General features: G+C 39.8%; 1 protein-coding gene across 1 annotated transcript in view; it reads left to right on the top strand.

The window, feature by feature from the left end:
* Nucleotides 1–16,746, top strand: part of TLN2 (talin 2) — a 138,429-nt gene that overhangs the window by 107,792 nt on the left and 13,891 nt on the right. Inside the window, exons 46-54 of the mRNA XM_053954916.1 lie at nt 1,112–1,258; nt 1,996–2,162; nt 2,888–3,071; nt 3,701–3,826; nt 4,129–4,245; nt 6,249–6,434; nt 10,212–10,319; nt 13,547–13,652; nt 15,295–15,419. Of these exons, the coding sequence (XP_053810891.1) occupies nt 1,112–1,258; nt 1,996–2,162; nt 2,888–3,071; nt 3,701–3,826; nt 4,129–4,245; nt 6,249–6,434; nt 10,212–10,319; nt 13,547–13,652; nt 15,295–15,419 (1,266 nt within the window). The remainder of the gene's footprint in view (nt 1–1,111; nt 1,259–1,995; nt 2,163–2,887; nt 3,072–3,700; nt 3,827–4,128; nt 4,246–6,248; nt 6,435–10,211; nt 10,320–13,546; nt 13,653–15,294; nt 15,420–16,746) is intronic.

The following is a 16,746-nucleotide window of genomic DNA, read 5'->3' as shown; positions in this document are numbered from 1 at the left end:
GAAGGACATCCTCCATAGCTCAGAGTTGGAATGTGATGTGGGAGAAGTATCTTACTTGCCTTGTGCTAAGTGAGGAGGACGGGCTGTTTGCCTCAGTTGCATTAACCTGTTGTGGGAGTTGCTGTATCTTCTCTGAGCACAATTGCACAGCCCTTTCATCCCTCTCTTCTTACTGGAGCATAGAAAAACTTTGTCAAGATGGGGTAGAGGGTATCATTACCTTCTCCAGATGTATCAGATTATCTACATTAAAGTCCTTTAAAGAGTTTTTGATTTTGTGCTTACACATCCTGCTGATACACTTATTTGAATGCTTTGTGCTCAGTAGGATGTGAAAAGCAATGCCTTGCACTTGGCTCAATATTGTTAAATCAAATTACCATTTCTGCATGTTACTTTGTGCCTGAGGTTAAAATAATTCCGTTTGTGATACTAATGGCTGTGATTCCTGCTCATGTATTAATCCCAAATCACACTGGAATGAGGGCATACATGCAGGGACTACAGCTACCATGTTTCAAAACAGGGACCGCAGCTCTTAGGATGTAGGATTATTAATAAATCATAAGCATTAATAGCAAGATTTTCCCCATTTCACTGCTGCATATGGATGAGATTTATTCTGGAGAGTGAAGACTGTGCAAGGTTCAAAACCAAGCAAAGAGAATCACATACTTATGGACTTTTTGACCCAGTTTCAGCAGTGAACAGTATTGTGTGCTTTTTACCTGTTCCACATACCTCGAGTACAGCTCATGCTGACAGGGTGGTCCTGGACGATGCAACAGTGTTGTTTAAATGTCAAGTTGCGTGTGCTTGAATTATGTCCCTTTGACTCAGTTACCTGCCCTACACCTTCTCTTTCACAGACTCTGGGTTATTCCTGCCCTGTTTCATCAGGGAACCTTTTATAGGGTTGTGCTTCACATGTAGATGGATTTACATCTGTGCTTTTTTTCTGATCTTTGGAAAAGATATAGTGGTGGGCAGAATATTGGTATTCACGAGAGAGACGGTGTTTCCATTTCTGTCGACACAGTGTACCAGCATGACATTTATTTATTTGCTTTCTTCTTTCTTCCTTTTTCCCTGTGTCTTCTTTGCCATCTAGATTGGGTTCCAGATTAGGACTCGGGTGCAGGAACTTGGCCATGGGTGTATTTTTCTTGTGCAAAAAGCTGGAGCTCTCCAGATTTGCCCTACAGACAGCTACACCAAAAGGGAGTTGATAGAATGTGCTCGTGCTGTCACAGAAAAGGTAAGACGGCTTTCCTTGTTACTCCTTGTTTGTCTATCCAGCTTCCACTGGAGTAAACCAGTCAAACTGGATTCAGGAAACTGTTTCTTTTAACTTTGCATTGTAGTACAATAGTGTCTGAATTACCCAAAGGTCTTGCTTCTCTTTCAAGCATTCAGTGTTCGTGTGCTGGATTAGCCTATGATTAGTCCTTCCTCAGGCTTTGTAAAACTTCAGCCTTCCATCAGAGGGAGTTTGGTCCATAACAATATCCTAAGATGTGAGATGGCGCTTGTGCTTCATGAGGCACTCCCTGGCCATAGTTACTGTGAAGTTGGTCAGTGACATATGGTTTCATGCAGCAATGTTCTCTCCTTTTAGGCCAGAAGTAACTGCCTAGAACCGCATCTTGAGTCTCTGGGGCTTCTTGTTCCTTGGAAACATCCCCTTCAAATAAATGGCCTGCATAGTTTTGTTGAACCTTTTTGATGGCATCTCTCTCCTTTTATTGGACATAAACATTGAGAGTTGGTGCCAGCAGTTTTCAGATCTCACCAAACACCATTGGTTCAGCCTGTGTTAATGTGCTCTCAGCTGTACTAGTTTCATGATGTAACCCAGGAGTGCTAACAATTCCAAATTTAGACAGGGGTAGACAGTGCCTTGTAATTAAAGTTAAAGCTGATAAAGAGAGTAGTAATGATTCACAGGACCAACTTTCTTTCAGTGACCGCCTTGTTGCTTTTTGTTGTTTCTAGGTCTCTTTGGTTTTATCTGCCCTCCAGGCAGGTAACAAAGGCACACAAGCCTGTATTACTGCAGCCAGTGCTGTGTCTGGGATAATTGCAGATCTTGACACCACTATCATGTTTGCTACTGCTGGAACTCTTAATGCTGAGAACAATGAATCATTTGCAGATCACAGGTCAGTGTTGCTGAAAAAGATGGAAGACTGCATGCCCAGGGAAACAGTGGGACTGGCAGAAGAGACTGGGACATGGAGATAAATTTTTACCTTTTTTGATTCCTGTGAATGAAATTGAATGAGGAAGAGGAGTGAGAACAGAAATAGGAAACCCGGGATTTAACTTGTTTATGAACTGCATTCTCAAAATTATTTCTTCTTTTACCCAGATGTTGCTTTGGATTTATTGTCCTCACATGTCAAAACATGGATACGGGTGGGACGGGGTGGGGAACCCTGACGAGGACACATGGGTGTTCCTGTTGCCATTCTTCCTTCTACCTTCCTTGCCTGTGATTACTTTAGTTTTTCTTACAATATGCTGATTATTATGGATGTTCAACAGCAGGTACTTTTCTCACAGCATGGCCAGATTTTCTTTTAGTATTCAAATACAATGCTCTCCGATGCTACTGCCCAATCTCTTTCTTTTCAAGATGGGCTCATTTTATTACACTGCCCTGCATTTACCCCAAATGCTCTGCTGCTGTTTTAATAGTTGTTTTTTGGTTTGTTTTTTTTTTTAAACTTACACCGTTGACCTGTGTTATGTTATGAATGGACACTGGTATGATGATTTAGATCAGCTCTTTCATGTAGCTGTTAGTCACCATAACACTGGACAACACATTTTTCCCCATTTCTCCTTTTCCACTCCTTCCCTGCTTCCTCTTCTTTTGCTACAGGGAAAATATCCTGAAAACAGCAAAGGCTTTAGTTGAAGACACAAAATTGTTAGTTTCTGGTGCTGCCTCAAGTCAGGACAAACTGGCCCAAGCAGCTCAGTCTTCAGCTAACACCATCACTCAACTTGCTGAAGTAGTAAAATTGGGAGCAGCTAGCTTGGGATCTGATGATCCTGAAACACAGGTGAGATGTTTTAAGATTTTCTGATACTCTTACAGAGAACAGTTTTCATTTGATAGAATTTTGTGTGACTTAACACTTTTAAGAACACAATATGGTTCATTTCCTCTGGGATTTTTCTGGATTTACTCAGATATCACTTGTTTAGAATACAGTCAAAAGGCTCAAGTATTGAGTAGAACTACTCAGGCCTTTGTGTAACCCTTCTGCTTTCATTTCACTGCTGTGTTCCAGCTGGGATGCTTCTGGCAAAGTATTTGGTTCATTTTTTACTAACTTGTGATTGGAACTCTGGCTCATCCTGTTTTTATTCTGAAGAGCTTGCAGGTCTTTAAAGCTGCTCACCCAGCTTATGTCTGCACTGTGCTGTATATTATTTGTAGGCTGACAAACTCTTGCCATTCTCCAGCTATACGTGTCTTGTTTTTCAATTATCTTTACAACTTTTTCGTGTGGATTATCCCTAATATTTCTTCACGTTTTTTTTGTTTGGATCTCAGTGAAATGGAGGCAGGTGAGCATATTGCAGATGTTTGAAAAAGACATAGACTGTTGAACTGTGTCCTAAAAATCACACCCTCTTGCAGACACACTTTATTGCCTGAGCCTTATAGCTATTTCTCATTCCATAGGTTGTTCTGATCAATGCGATCAAGGATGTTGCAAAGGCCCTTTCTGATCTCATTGGAGCTACCAAAGGAGCTGCCAGCAAACCAGCAGATGATCCATCCATGTACCAGCTGAAAGGTGCTGCCAAGGTAAAACCTTATTCTTAAATTTTGTTTGCAAGTGGTTGTGCAATCACATTTGATAAACATGTGGAACTATAACTTCAGCAATTTCTGATTGCCTGAAAACTCCTTTATTTGTTTTAATTATCATGGTATCATGGCCAATACAGGAGTTGGTGTTTGGTTCTGTAACAAGTAGAATTCATGAAGTCTCTTAGGTCCTATTAGAGGTAACAATGCTTCCCAGCTTGCCTTGCTTCATACCCTGCCATCTCTGAAAACAGGAGGAAGGATTCACATGTTATTGTTTTCGCTTCTTTCTTCTTCAGGTGATGGTAACAAATGTCACATCCCTCTTGAAGACTGTTAAAGCAGTAGAAGATGAAGCTACTCGAGGGACAAGAGCCCTTGAGGCCACAATTGAGTACATCAAACAGGAGCTCACGGTACAGAATTAAATTGTTGTAGTGGGTTTTGCAAGTGTATCCTTATATGAAGCTGGGAGCAACTGCTTCCTTTTTCTTTAGACCTTAAGCTTTCAGTACAGATATTGTTTTCTGATCTGGTGCTGTTCACTTTTTTTGATCCTGGCTTTGGTAGTGTCTCCTCAACATCACTCTCATACTGTGTCTGCCATTCAAACTTGTTTCTATTTTTCCCTTACTATGAAATGATTGTACCTGTGATACATGGCCTGCTATTGATATCCTGCATAAGTAGGAATTAATAATAGTTAATAGGTGGAATTCTCTCTCAAATTAGGTATTCTACAATGACAATTGTTTTCCTTCCTCTTTAAGACATAAACTTATAGTTTGGGGTTTTTTTTTACTAGCATAATAATGAATGACATAAATTAATACCTGCATGATTGTGAAGAAGCCTGATTTTTTCATTCCTTTACTTACAGTCCATTTTTGTTTTAAAAACTCTGTAGACACAGTCTTCAGCAGGAAATGCTTTGTTAAATAGGCTGTGGATTAGTAATTCTTACACCATAATTACACTGTGGCAACATTTTGTCTCGTCAAATCCCCTCCATCAAACATCCAGTTTTCACTGTGTGAGCAAAGATGTTGTAATGAGAAAATTTATTTTAAAATATTTTCTTTTAAAATACCTGTTTATAGTCATTGTGAATTCATATGGCAGTCATAAAACCTCCTGATCTAGTACCTGATCAGGCATGTTCTGTACAATATCTCACAAGTTACTGTTTTGTGTCCTCATGAAGGCCTGGCTGTTACATCCCATCCTGTAACTCTGAGCTAAAACATGTTCACATCTGTCACTGGAGGACTGTGCATTATCACGTCTTTCTCAGTTTGCTTGGTCTGTTTGAAATGTTCCTCTTGCTTTTGTCAGCACTGCTGAAGGATGGACCTCTGGTTGTGATGTTGTCATCTCATTCATGGGGAGAACAGAGGGTGGCACATAGGTACTGAAGAAAATGTGTCAGGCTTGATCTGAAATTCCAGGGGCTGACTCTGAGCAACATTGAAGGATGTCTTCACATGTATAACTAGAATTCATTTTTTAACATTGCTTCTATTTCTGGAGAGAGGAAGTGAAAAACTGATTAACTGGGAGCACAGGATAGACCAGGCTCATTTTTGTCCAGACATTTGCATTCTGAAACCACCAGCCTGCTTAGGTTGCACTGTGTATGGTCAAGAAACCTGATTAACTGTGCATTCCAAATTGTCCCTGCACAGTAAAAGAATGGCAAGCAAATACAGGCTATACATTAAAAGAAAGGCAAGAAAATACAGACTAAAGCTCAGGAAAAGAAAATATGCAATCGAAGTAAGGTTGCGCAGCTCTTCTTACCTACATCTTCCCACAGTTCCTGTATTCCAGAATTTGTGTGTTGTCAGGTAATTTGAACTATTTTCACATTATTCACCCTGCAAAATTCTATCTTCAGGTTTCTAAGGGAGACTAAATATAGCCTAAGAGACAAGGCTCCACCTCTGCTTTTTTAAGACACATTTGAATATTGTAGTGGTGATGTTCTCAGTCTCTACTCCTCTGTGCTATCAACAACCACTTGGTAGGGTCCAGCCTTTGCAGGGGAAGGATCTCCCCATGTGAGACCAGCCTAAACAGCAGTCAGGATGAGAAAAGAATATAATGAAATGAACAATAATTCTTTTCATCTGGTAAGGCTCTGAACAGCTGCCTGTAACTATCTTGTGGGTAGTTAAATGTAGATGAGATGAACGGGTTAACCTTTTTTATTGTCTTCTTCCCTCAGCTTATTGTTCCTCTCTGTAGGTGAGCAGGCTTATCAGATCCAGGCCTATGACAAGCAGGAATGATATCCAAATACTCCAAATATGCTTCTAATTTCCTGCTGTTCGAAGGGTGCTTCCGTTTGCTGTCTCTTTCTCATGGCTGTTCTGCTTTGACTTGACTGGTATCAGACTCTTTCTGCTTTCACTTTTAGGTGTTCCAGTCAAGTGAGGTTCCAGAGAAGACATCATCACCTGAAGAATCAATCCGGATGACAAAAGGAATCACCATGGCAACTGCCAAAGCTGTTGCAGCTGGGAACTCATGCAGGCAGGAGGATGTGATTGCTACAGCAAATCTGAGCCGCAAAGCAGTAGCTGACATGCTAACATCTTGTAAGGTAAAGATTCCCTTCCTTGCCTGAGATTGATCTTTTTTTGTTTGTGTACCTCTAAATCCATAGAACATTACATATTTTCAGTTTTCTGCTTTTCATATGAGAAAGTTAAGATAATTTTAAGGGAACCTCTCTCAGAAAGGATTTTTTGTGCCATGCACACTAAAAAACCCCAGCACTAATATTCACTGTTTTCTTTTTGTGAAAATGAGGAATTTTATTTGAGCTGAAATTTCCTAATTTCCAGTCAAAAGACAAACAATTTGTGCAAGTAGTAGAATATACAATTATTCCTGTGGTCACAAATATAATTTCAGTATCCTAGAACAGTGAAAGTATTGGTGAAAGAAATCTTTAGTCGTTCTTTTCCCCCTGACTAAATCTGTTGGTTTGCTCAATATCTTTCGCGCTTTTCAAAAATGTGTGCAATTTTTATTGCAAGGCCTTGTTCTGATTATAAAAAAATCTAGGCATAAATGATTAAAAAATGGGATTATGAAGATCTCATTCCTTTTGATTTTCAGTAGTGACTATAGTAAACTGCCTTTGCCTGTATATCATAGTTATTTACTTTTGCCTTTCCATGTATGGAAGGTGACAGTGAAATAATGGTGCTCTCTTATAGAATTGCTTTTAGTGTTTTTAAATGCGGCTTCACTCTCTGTGTGGTGTCTGATTTTCAGTATCTGCTCATATGCTAAGTGCCTGCATCAGTCCCAGACTGATTTTTAGCCTAACACTGCCCAAACAGAAGGGTTATGTTTGTTTTAAAAATGACCCTCTCTAAAAAGTGCAAGTTCTAATTTAGAACTGCCTTTATACAAAACCATTGAATGAAACTTTTTATATTGACTTAGTTTTGTAGCAGGTTTTTTAGTGTCTAACAATTCTTCACCATTTTGCATGCTTTAGATTTTGATTTGTCTTTCCAAACAGACAGCAAATTCTCAGGAACAGAATCATCTGGTTTTAGTAATGTTATAAAACACTTCCATGCATGCACAGCCCAGTACATACTTTTGAACATCTATTTATGAACATTTTTTGTTTTGTTTTGTTTTTATGTTTACATTTGCTCCCAGTTAATTTAATGATTTTGAGTGGTTTGTGCATTGTAAGTGGCAAGTGGCTGACAGGATGAAACTTCCTGTAAATGGAACAGTGGAGGTCTGGGATGCTGGAAAAGCCTTTGTGATCTCCCAGGGAATTGCTTTCACAAAGAAAGGAGTCTTCAGAAGGAAAAGGGCTGGAATCATTTTACTTGCTGTAATGATACAGTGCCAAGGCCTGAGATCTAGTCTCCTTTCTTAAGACCAAGAGCATTTATTGGACAAACAAGAATAAAAGTCTCCAAGAATACTAATTTTATGCATTATTTAAAATGTATTCAAAAATAGGTGTATCATTTAACAAATATTTTAAATGCACACTTTTAACCAGACTTGATTTAGAAAATCTTGTTCCTACAAATTTTGCTCAGAGTCTTATGAATCTTATATTATTAATTCTACAAATTGATTAGTGGATGTGACATTTCCATGATAAGCCACATTCCTTGAATTGTGGTGATAGGAACCAGCAGTCTTAGCCCTGCTATGCTGTAAATGCTGTGTGATGCAATGAGACTTGAATTTTGTGATATTTGACAAACACTGGAGAGGTTTTATAGTGATATTAAGGTATTCTGTAGAAATAGCACTGACAGATTATCAGATTTTTATATTCTTTGAACCAAGACAAAAGTGTATGTATATGATCTATGGTAGAATTGTACAGAACATAGCTTTGACTTCCCCAGTGTCAGGAATTTGAATATAAGTTCTATTTAATTGCTTCTTGCCTAAGGCAAGTAGTATAAGGAGTTTGAATTAACACTTTATGTAGATGCCTGTGCTTGGTCTGCTGTAGATGAATTTACAGTGCTCATTACTAATTCAGTTCTTACAAGCAAATGCTATTTCAAAAGACAATAAGGATGCTTATTGTGGGATGTACTGAGACAACTCTCATTAAAGTCAGTGGAAATGCTGCAATTACATTTATTGACTGTTAGAGCAGGCCCTAAGATAACAATTTCTTTTTTTTTTATTGTGTATTTGTATAAAATAATGCCATAATTAACCGGTGCACAGTATCACTTCGGCAGTAGTGATTGCTGTTGGAAAGGAAGCAAGTATGAAAGGCCTATCAAACCCATAGGAAGCAATGGAAGTGAGCAATCACTTTGATCATTCCATAGGCAGTAGACTGGCAGTGTCAGAGGGAAACAACTCATCTTTTCTCAGCACTGGTTGGGCTGCTGCTGGTGGCACTGGAGGCAGCTAAGCAGAGCCTGGGCTGAAGCACAGGCCGTGGGAGGAGACATCCCAGCTGTGGTTCAGCCAGGGAAGAGACAGCTCCAGGGGGAGCTCACAACAGCCCCCTACACACCTTCCTCCACAAGGCACCAGTGGTGCTGAAGGAGTAGGAGTTGTACCAGAGGCAGGTAGTGCTGGCTGCCTTACTGCTGGGAAAGCATGTGGAGAGAAAAGGAGGACTGATAGTGAAGGAAACCTCAGCATGTGTTCTGGTTCTTCAGACACATTTCAGTTTGAGATGTTTGGGCAGACCTTCTGCCCAGTGCTGGAGGAGAAGACATTTCTGTTGCAAGTCCTGACTGGTGCAGTGAGATGCTCGGATGTTCCTGGGTTACAGAAATTATTTCCTAAAATGACTTCTGTCACCTCTTTAGGCTGCTGTGAAGTATATAGAATTTATACTGAACCTTTAAAATGCTCCCAAAATACTCTGATACCAGTCTTGGCTACGTATGCAAAACACAGAAGGAACTTTATACTTCCCTCCTAGAGATGCTTGCTCTAATTCCCTGTTTTACAGTAATAATTAAGTGCAGAAGAGACATTTTAGGATGCTTTACAATGTATGCATAAGAAATACTAGGCCCTTTGCCCTGTTTGAAAATTTCAAAAAAACCAAAAGTGTTCTGAACTTTCTGGGCTTCGGCAGCTCCTTTGAAGTATGCTGAAGATGAGGAAAATCAATCCTGTTCCTCCCATCTCCATCCCCTCAGCCAGGGTGTTGGCGGGATGAGGAGGGGGAGCTGGCTCCTGCGGGCCGTTTCCGTCCTGTGCTCAACCCGAGCTTCCCTGCAGAGGGAGCCCAGAGACCAGCGCCCGCCCTGCCTCGGGATGTTGTGGTTTGCAGGAAGGGACAAAAATAAGTGAGCTGTGATATAATCCCCATCTCAACGCAAGAAAAGAGGCTGCAGGAATGGAAGGAGCTGTTCTGTGAGAGGAAATGCTATGCATTTTGGGAACTTCCACTTGGCAACAAGTGGTACTTCTGCTCAATAAAAAAGTTCCCTGGAAGTTTATTGTAGGAAGTACAAGGCTTGAAGAGGCTGCAGGTTTTACTTTTTATTAAAAATAAAATGCTTTAATTAGTCGGGCTTATATTAGATGCCAGACATTACACTTAGTGGAAATCCTTACAAAGGCCTGAGTCTGCTCCAGCTTCTCTCTGTGTTTAAACAGATGGTTCCAGCACTGCTATTGCTGTGTTAAATCTCTGTCAAGCTAACACCATTAATGAGCCTTTACAGAGCTGGAGCTCTGCTGCTCTTCCAGCACCATTTACTTACAACAGAAATGGCCGGCCCTTAAGCTCAAATTCATTTGCACACTATAAAAAAATCTCCTCCTTTCTCTTTCCGCCATCTCTCTGTGCTGATCTTCTCTGGTGGGAGCCATTTTGGATACTAATGTTGTTTTGCCTCCTCAGCAAGCATCATATCACCCAGATGTGAGTGAAGAAGTTCGGGAGAGAGCCCTGCGCTTTGGAACAGAATGTACCCTGGGATACTTGGAACTCCTGGAGCATGTTCTCCTGGTGAGGAGTCATCTGCATGCATATACTGCATTGCTTCCAAGGAGAGTCATCTCCCTCCTCTCTTTCTATAGTGACTGCTAGTGACACATTTTTATCAGTTTGTCACAAAGTTATGAAGTTTCTTTCAGAGAAAGCTAAAGGAAACTCAATACTTCATCTCAAACTGTGAGACAGAAGGAATATTGGAGTACTTAAATGGAGCTGCATTCTGGATCATATTGGAAGCAATACCGATCTGAACCTAAAAAAAGGTCCCTAACAAATTAAAATAAGACATTTCAGCATTCTTTTAAGCCCACAATAAACACTAGAGTTATGAGGCACAGGCCTGTCCCCCAGACTGAAGAGGTTACACAATCTTTATGAAGGCACTGTTACATGCCTCTCACAGCCACACCTACTGCAAGCCATCCCAAAATCCCCAGCCAGCACTGCCTCACAAAGAACTCTCCAACACATCAGACATGCCACCCCCAAAGCTCTGCATAAAACATCTACACTCAAATCCAAACTCATGAATCCTGCTATCAGTGGGCTTTGCATGATTATACGTAATTATCACATAATATATTAGTTATCCCATAATATTTGTTCTTCTGTTGCTATTACTTTTGTAGGAAGCAATAAAATGTGTTTGAACTAATATTTGAGATATTGAAGTTTCTGGAGAAGACTTAAATCAGCAATCGGCTTCATGGATGACCAGCAATTTCTTTTACGTGGCTCTCAGCTGACATGTTGAAGTCTCTGAAACTGAAATTTGCAGCCATAGAGTAGAATAGCAAACCCAAATCAGTTTTTCTGCTGAGAACAGAACATGTGTAATTATTTGCATCAACTCGCTGACATTTATATATAAAGTAAAAGTACAGTCACAAGTTGTGCTTGCTACTAGCAGGTAAAATAGTTTAAAAAATTGGAACTTGCTAATGGAATTCGTAGAGCTGTATTGCAGTAAGTGATTTAACATTAGATGTCTGATCCATTTTTAGTTTAGAGGACTGTGAGGAATTTTTCAGATTTGACCTCTAGAACGCTGGCAGTATGTGTTTCAAACTAAGTGCCAGAACAGACCAAAAACTTAAATCAAGTCTTGCTCATTTTATTTCTGTCTCTCTGCTAAGTCAGGAGCCTGTTATTTCAATAAAATGGAACATGCCTTACTTACCATAAGCCTCTTTACGTTCAGTGCCCTAAAGCCACAAGCAAGTTCTGCCCCCTCGTATCACCCCCTGCCCCTTCCTCAGTGTTGGCTGCCTTAGAAAACTCTGGTGGTTTAGAACCCCTAGCTCTGCAATCTCATTTAGTTTGTAACCTCCAGAAATGCAGATCATGTGGGATTTGCAATCTCTAATTGGTCCATCTGGCACCCTGTGATACAGTTGTCAGTAAGTACAGTTATACCCTCAGTGGTCAGGCTAGGCATGCTTGCATGGGTGCCTCAACACAGGGGTGCCGAGGGGTATTCAGCAGCCATATTTCTTTGAAAATGGTACTTTTTAGGTGCAAGAGTTGTCAGAGGCTGTATCTAAAATTTCTTAAGCCAGTGTATTAACTTGTGTAGAGGTTGCATTGGGCAAGTGGCACAAAAGTGACTTGTTTGCTCAAAGGACTATTCCACTAATCACCTAGCTAGGGGTAGGGCCAGGAACACACTAATTCCAGCTGTATGGCCTGCACATCTTAGTAAAACTCCTAGTAAATTGTACTAGTGAGGTTCAAGACCAACCTGCCCTCCTGCATATCCATATGCTCCATCCTGGTCAGTATTGATCCATGCTGAGTTGAGGGGAAGTCTGGAGCTTTGGTTGTCCATGAGGGATGGACTGCAGGGATGAGACTGCTGACAGTTCTTAACTGGTTTTAAAACAACTCTGTTTTGGTTCTTTACAGCCTAGTTTTAAAATTTGCTCAATTTTTCCAATTCCAATATTGTCAACACTAGCACAGATAGTACTAGTGTCACAGTTACTGGAATAAAAAATGGCATTCTTTGTTATAGTCCTGAGGACATTTGTGTGGTTTCTTGACATTTTTGATTTTGACCTTTTTGCTTATATTTGCAAGATAACCCTTGAGATGCTCAATTTCTGCCATGATAAGAGTTTATGCAGTGTATAAATTTTGGTTATAACTGTGTTGTTATATTTTGTTAGTGTTGCAGATTGTTTAGCTATTGAGGATTCGTGTACTTGTGATTACTGTGGAAACTTGTTGACAGGAGGCCAGACACACATATGTCGATATGGCAGTTCCAGAGAGAGAGAATTCCTCTTGTTGCAGAGTTCTCACTAGGCAAAGTTAGGAAAATAACATGGTTTAGTTTATTTTGTCAAAGTAAATGGGTTATGCATTTGACTGCAATATGGCAACACTCTGGCAAATAGATACAATCTGTTTTCAGTATGCACCTAGAGAGTCTTGCATGGGAGTTTCTGAAAACATTAAGAAGATGCACACCTGGATCTGACTTTAATGACTCAACCATTTGTTTTGCTCTTAAAGCTCTATCTATGTCTGTCACTCTTCTCTCAGAAGGAGCTTTTGAGTATACATAAATTTCCAGAACTTAACATTTTTCTTTACAATATGGTAATTAAAAATGCATATGTTCCTGTTCAGTGAAAGAATTCAACTTCACTCTCAGAGTGTCTTAGTGTTTTTCATTTGAAGAAGCACAGTTTAACACTTGATGCAAATTCAGTTCAGAGATATTTATCTTTTCTTTCTATTTGAGAGTCTCAGCATTTCCCTTGTGTTCACCATTGCTGATTTTTTCAGAACAGGCAACTGGCACTTTCAGGACTCTGTAATTATGTCCCTCAGAAATACGGATGAACCACTCTGTCAGTACTTGAAAATCACCTTCTCTCCAAGAGTGTGAAAAGACTGAGCCTGATGCAAAAGTATAATGACTAAAATACCTGAGAATGGAGTGCTAAAGCTGCATATTCCTCACAGATACTCAAACATGTGCCTCTGTTTTGGATAATCCTCTCCTAGATTTAGGATTGAGAACTTCCAACAACATTGTCGGGACAGTGCCACTTTCCTGGTGTGCATCCAACATTGTAGTGTAAGCCTTTGGTCCTAGTGCTTCACTGACAGTTACAGTTTTCTCACTGGGCTCGCAGACAATTGCTATACAAAACAAATCTTTCACTAGAGTGCCTTGGGAATCTTCCAGCATTCTGGAATCCTCACTAATGTGCATTCTCTTTCTCTAGATTCTTCAAAAAGCAACTCCAGAGCTAAAGCATCAGCTGGCCTCTTTCTCCAAGCGGGTTGCAGCTGCTGTCACAGAGCTTATCCAGTCAGCAGAAGCAATGAAGGGTGAGTTGGGAAGCTGGGCTACCAGTGTGGTGTGCTCATTATTCCAGAGATGATGATCTGATACTCTGTGTGATATACACTGCAGGGTCTCCTCAGTTATCTCCTGTTAATCACTACATAATCCTTGGAAATTAACCTGAACTCTAAGCAATTTTCATATATGAGAATCCATTTTTTCTTTCCTCCTTCTCTCTTTATCTCTTAATATAGTTACTCTTTTTCATAGAACAGTGATCTACATTATGCTATTTCCTTGTTCAAGTAGCTTTATTGAATTCTTCAGCTTTTCCTGCATTCTCTTATATTTCAAAATTTCTGTTACCATTTGCTAACAAGGCAAGCTAATATCAGACTTCTTCTATTCCCTAGGTGCTGTTTAAAAATCTTTATATTATTCTCATCTTTGGGCATATTTATTAATTTCTGGTGATTTTTGCATTTTAATTCATATTCACTAAAATAAAAAAGCACTTCTTATTTCTTTTTTCACTTGCTGCCTGTAGAGCATGTCTTTATTCACTTCAGAAGCATTTTTGGTGGGAAGTAAAATGTTTTTTAACCATTCACAATTTTCTTTCTCCTTTTTATTTATAGGTGCACCATAAAATTGTCTCCTAACAAATTCAACATGTAAATGTTTTAACCTTTGTTGAATGCCTTTTTATGAAGAGGAACTGCTACATTTTACAATTTTGGGGTTGACTGTATTTATACTTGCTACCTTCTTTTTTTTTTTTTTTTTTTTTCTGTTTATCTGACAGTATTAGGATTTAATATAGAACATCTTCATCCTGTACAGCATTGAGCTGAGAAATGATTTTTAGACCATGCCCTTAGAGATTATAAACTTCTTCTGGCTGTTTCATTGTTTCCCTCAATTCAGAATATGGATGCTTTCTGAATCTCGTAATTCAGGGAATGGTGTTAGGAAATCAAAAGTAATAATGCAGTGACAACTTCCAGAAATCTGAAACCACTTCCAGCCAAGTATTCATTTTGTGGATCTACAAAATTTCTTTGAGAAAAGAGAAATGCCAAAAAGTCAACAGCAAAAACAAGTTACCCCTCAGATGTGATATAGAAACTGCTTTGGCCTTTTCATCATTGTTAGACACACACTAGGAAGCCAATAGTGTGCTTCCTTCAGTCAGTGCTAACTTCATCCCCAACCACTGCCAGCAAACAGACTGCCAGGTCAGTGCAGGGCTGACTGCAAAATGTGCTGGGCGTGACTGTGTTGGCTGTAGCCTGTTCTCTCTACCACTGTGTGGGACTTCTCAATGTACCCTATGGTACATTGGTCAAGTTAGGAGCTATCTGAGAGGACCTCTGATAAACACAGGTTGAATGACAGCTGGTTTTGTTCCCAGTATGGACAGTATCCCTTTTTGAAGCTTCTTTGCTTACACAATTATTAAGTTACTTTCATGAAAGAATAATCCTCCTAAATACTTCTTTCCCCTCTTCTTTACCATTTTCTCTGTGACATAAGCCACTGTTTTCATGCCATTATGGCACTAAAATCAGCTTTCTATGGTGTACATTCTGTATTGGACACTTGAGGTGTGATTGCAATTCCCCCTGTTTGAGTGGCAGCTCACAGTGACACTGAAGTTATTGTCTCTGTCTCCATTAATTTCAGGGACAGAGTGGGTGGATCCAGAAGACCCAACAGTCATTGCAGAGACAGAGCTGTTAGGGGCTGCAGCATCAATTGAGGCTGCAGCAAAGAAGCTAGAGCAGCTGAAACCAAGAGCCAAGCCCAAGGTGAGTGTCCATCCCCATTGTTTGTTTGAGGTTAACAAGGCAGAGGATGCACTTTGCTACTGGCCATAGCAATGGTGTAAACAATCAAACTTTGCATGAGTCTCAACGCCACAATTGCTCTGCTGCTCTGGATGGCACTTACCCCTGAGAGGATAAATGGTGCTTTTCAGGGAGTGAGTCAAGCACCAGCCATAAGCAAGCAAAGGAAGAGAAGCCAAATGTTAGAAATGCTTCTAAGAGTTATGGCATCATTACTGTTGATGATTTACCTTTCTGTTTCCAAACATTTTTACTGCTGTGTAGTCATTCTTACTTGCTTTCTTTTGAAGACCCTTTGTTGACATCTGAATTTGTGTGGTGTAGCAGGAGAAAGCAGCAGTAACACACTTAGGATTCAAGAGAATGTAAATGACCTGCAGGATTTTCTAAGACTAAAACCAGCATTTTATGCCATGCTCAGAGAGTAGCTGTTTCAGTATGGAATCAGATACGGTGTATGATCACTTCAGTGTCATTTTCCTGAAGGAAATTCAATTACAGTTCATTATGATATCAAGTAGTGTTGCATGTTGCCAGGTCATTTCAAATGTGTCTCTGAAGATATTATAAAATTAAGCCAACTATTTTCACGTGCAGTACAGAAGAAATATATGAAACTGGTGGTTCCCAGAGAATTGCTACCTTTTGCCTGGTGTTAACAGGGAGGTTTTAGTAGAAATTACTATATTGTATCTCTTTAAAATGAAACACATGTTTTGGCTGTGTAATTGATGGCAGTAAAGGACTATATATCTATTTTCCTCTTTATGCTGCTTTGTAGGTGGAAATCTGTTTTCAAAGTAAAGCTAATGAGAAGTCTTTTCTAAATAGCAGAGCCTCAAGACCATTCATTGAGTGCTGGATCCTTGAATTGGTGCAGGGCAGTATTTTGTTATTTAGAAGCATCAGATTAAATAGTTCTTGGAAGCTTCAGCCTTTGAGGACCTCCCACTCCCTGTTTAGTGATAGAAATAAATTAGCTCATGAAAAAAAAATGTTCTTTGTCTGCATTTTTTGACAAGTACATCCATTTTGTTTATAAAGAAAAATGGTCCTTTATAATGAGATTCCACAGGCTGAGTCTGAGAAGTGGAAAAGTCCTCCATCACCTTCTCTATACAGTCACTGCACAATAGCACATGTGTGTTGCCTGGTAACCATGGAGCAGTTTCCTTCCAACATCCAAGCCCCTCCAGGGTCACTGTAATTTCCCAGTGAATACAGTTCTCACACCTGCTCATCATTTAATGTGTTAATCTGAGTATCCAGTCTGCTTGTGACTTATTGG

This window comes from Vidua chalybeata, chromosome 13 (assembly GCF_026979565.1).
Source record: "Vidua chalybeata isolate OUT-0048 chromosome 13, bVidCha1 merged haplotype, whole genome shotgun sequence".
Lineage (NCBI taxonomy): Eukaryota > Metazoa > Chordata > Aves > Passeriformes > Viduidae > Vidua > Vidua chalybeata.
The sequence above is the reverse complement of the archived record's forward strand: the minus strand, read 5'-3'. Positions and strand labels throughout refer to the sequence as shown.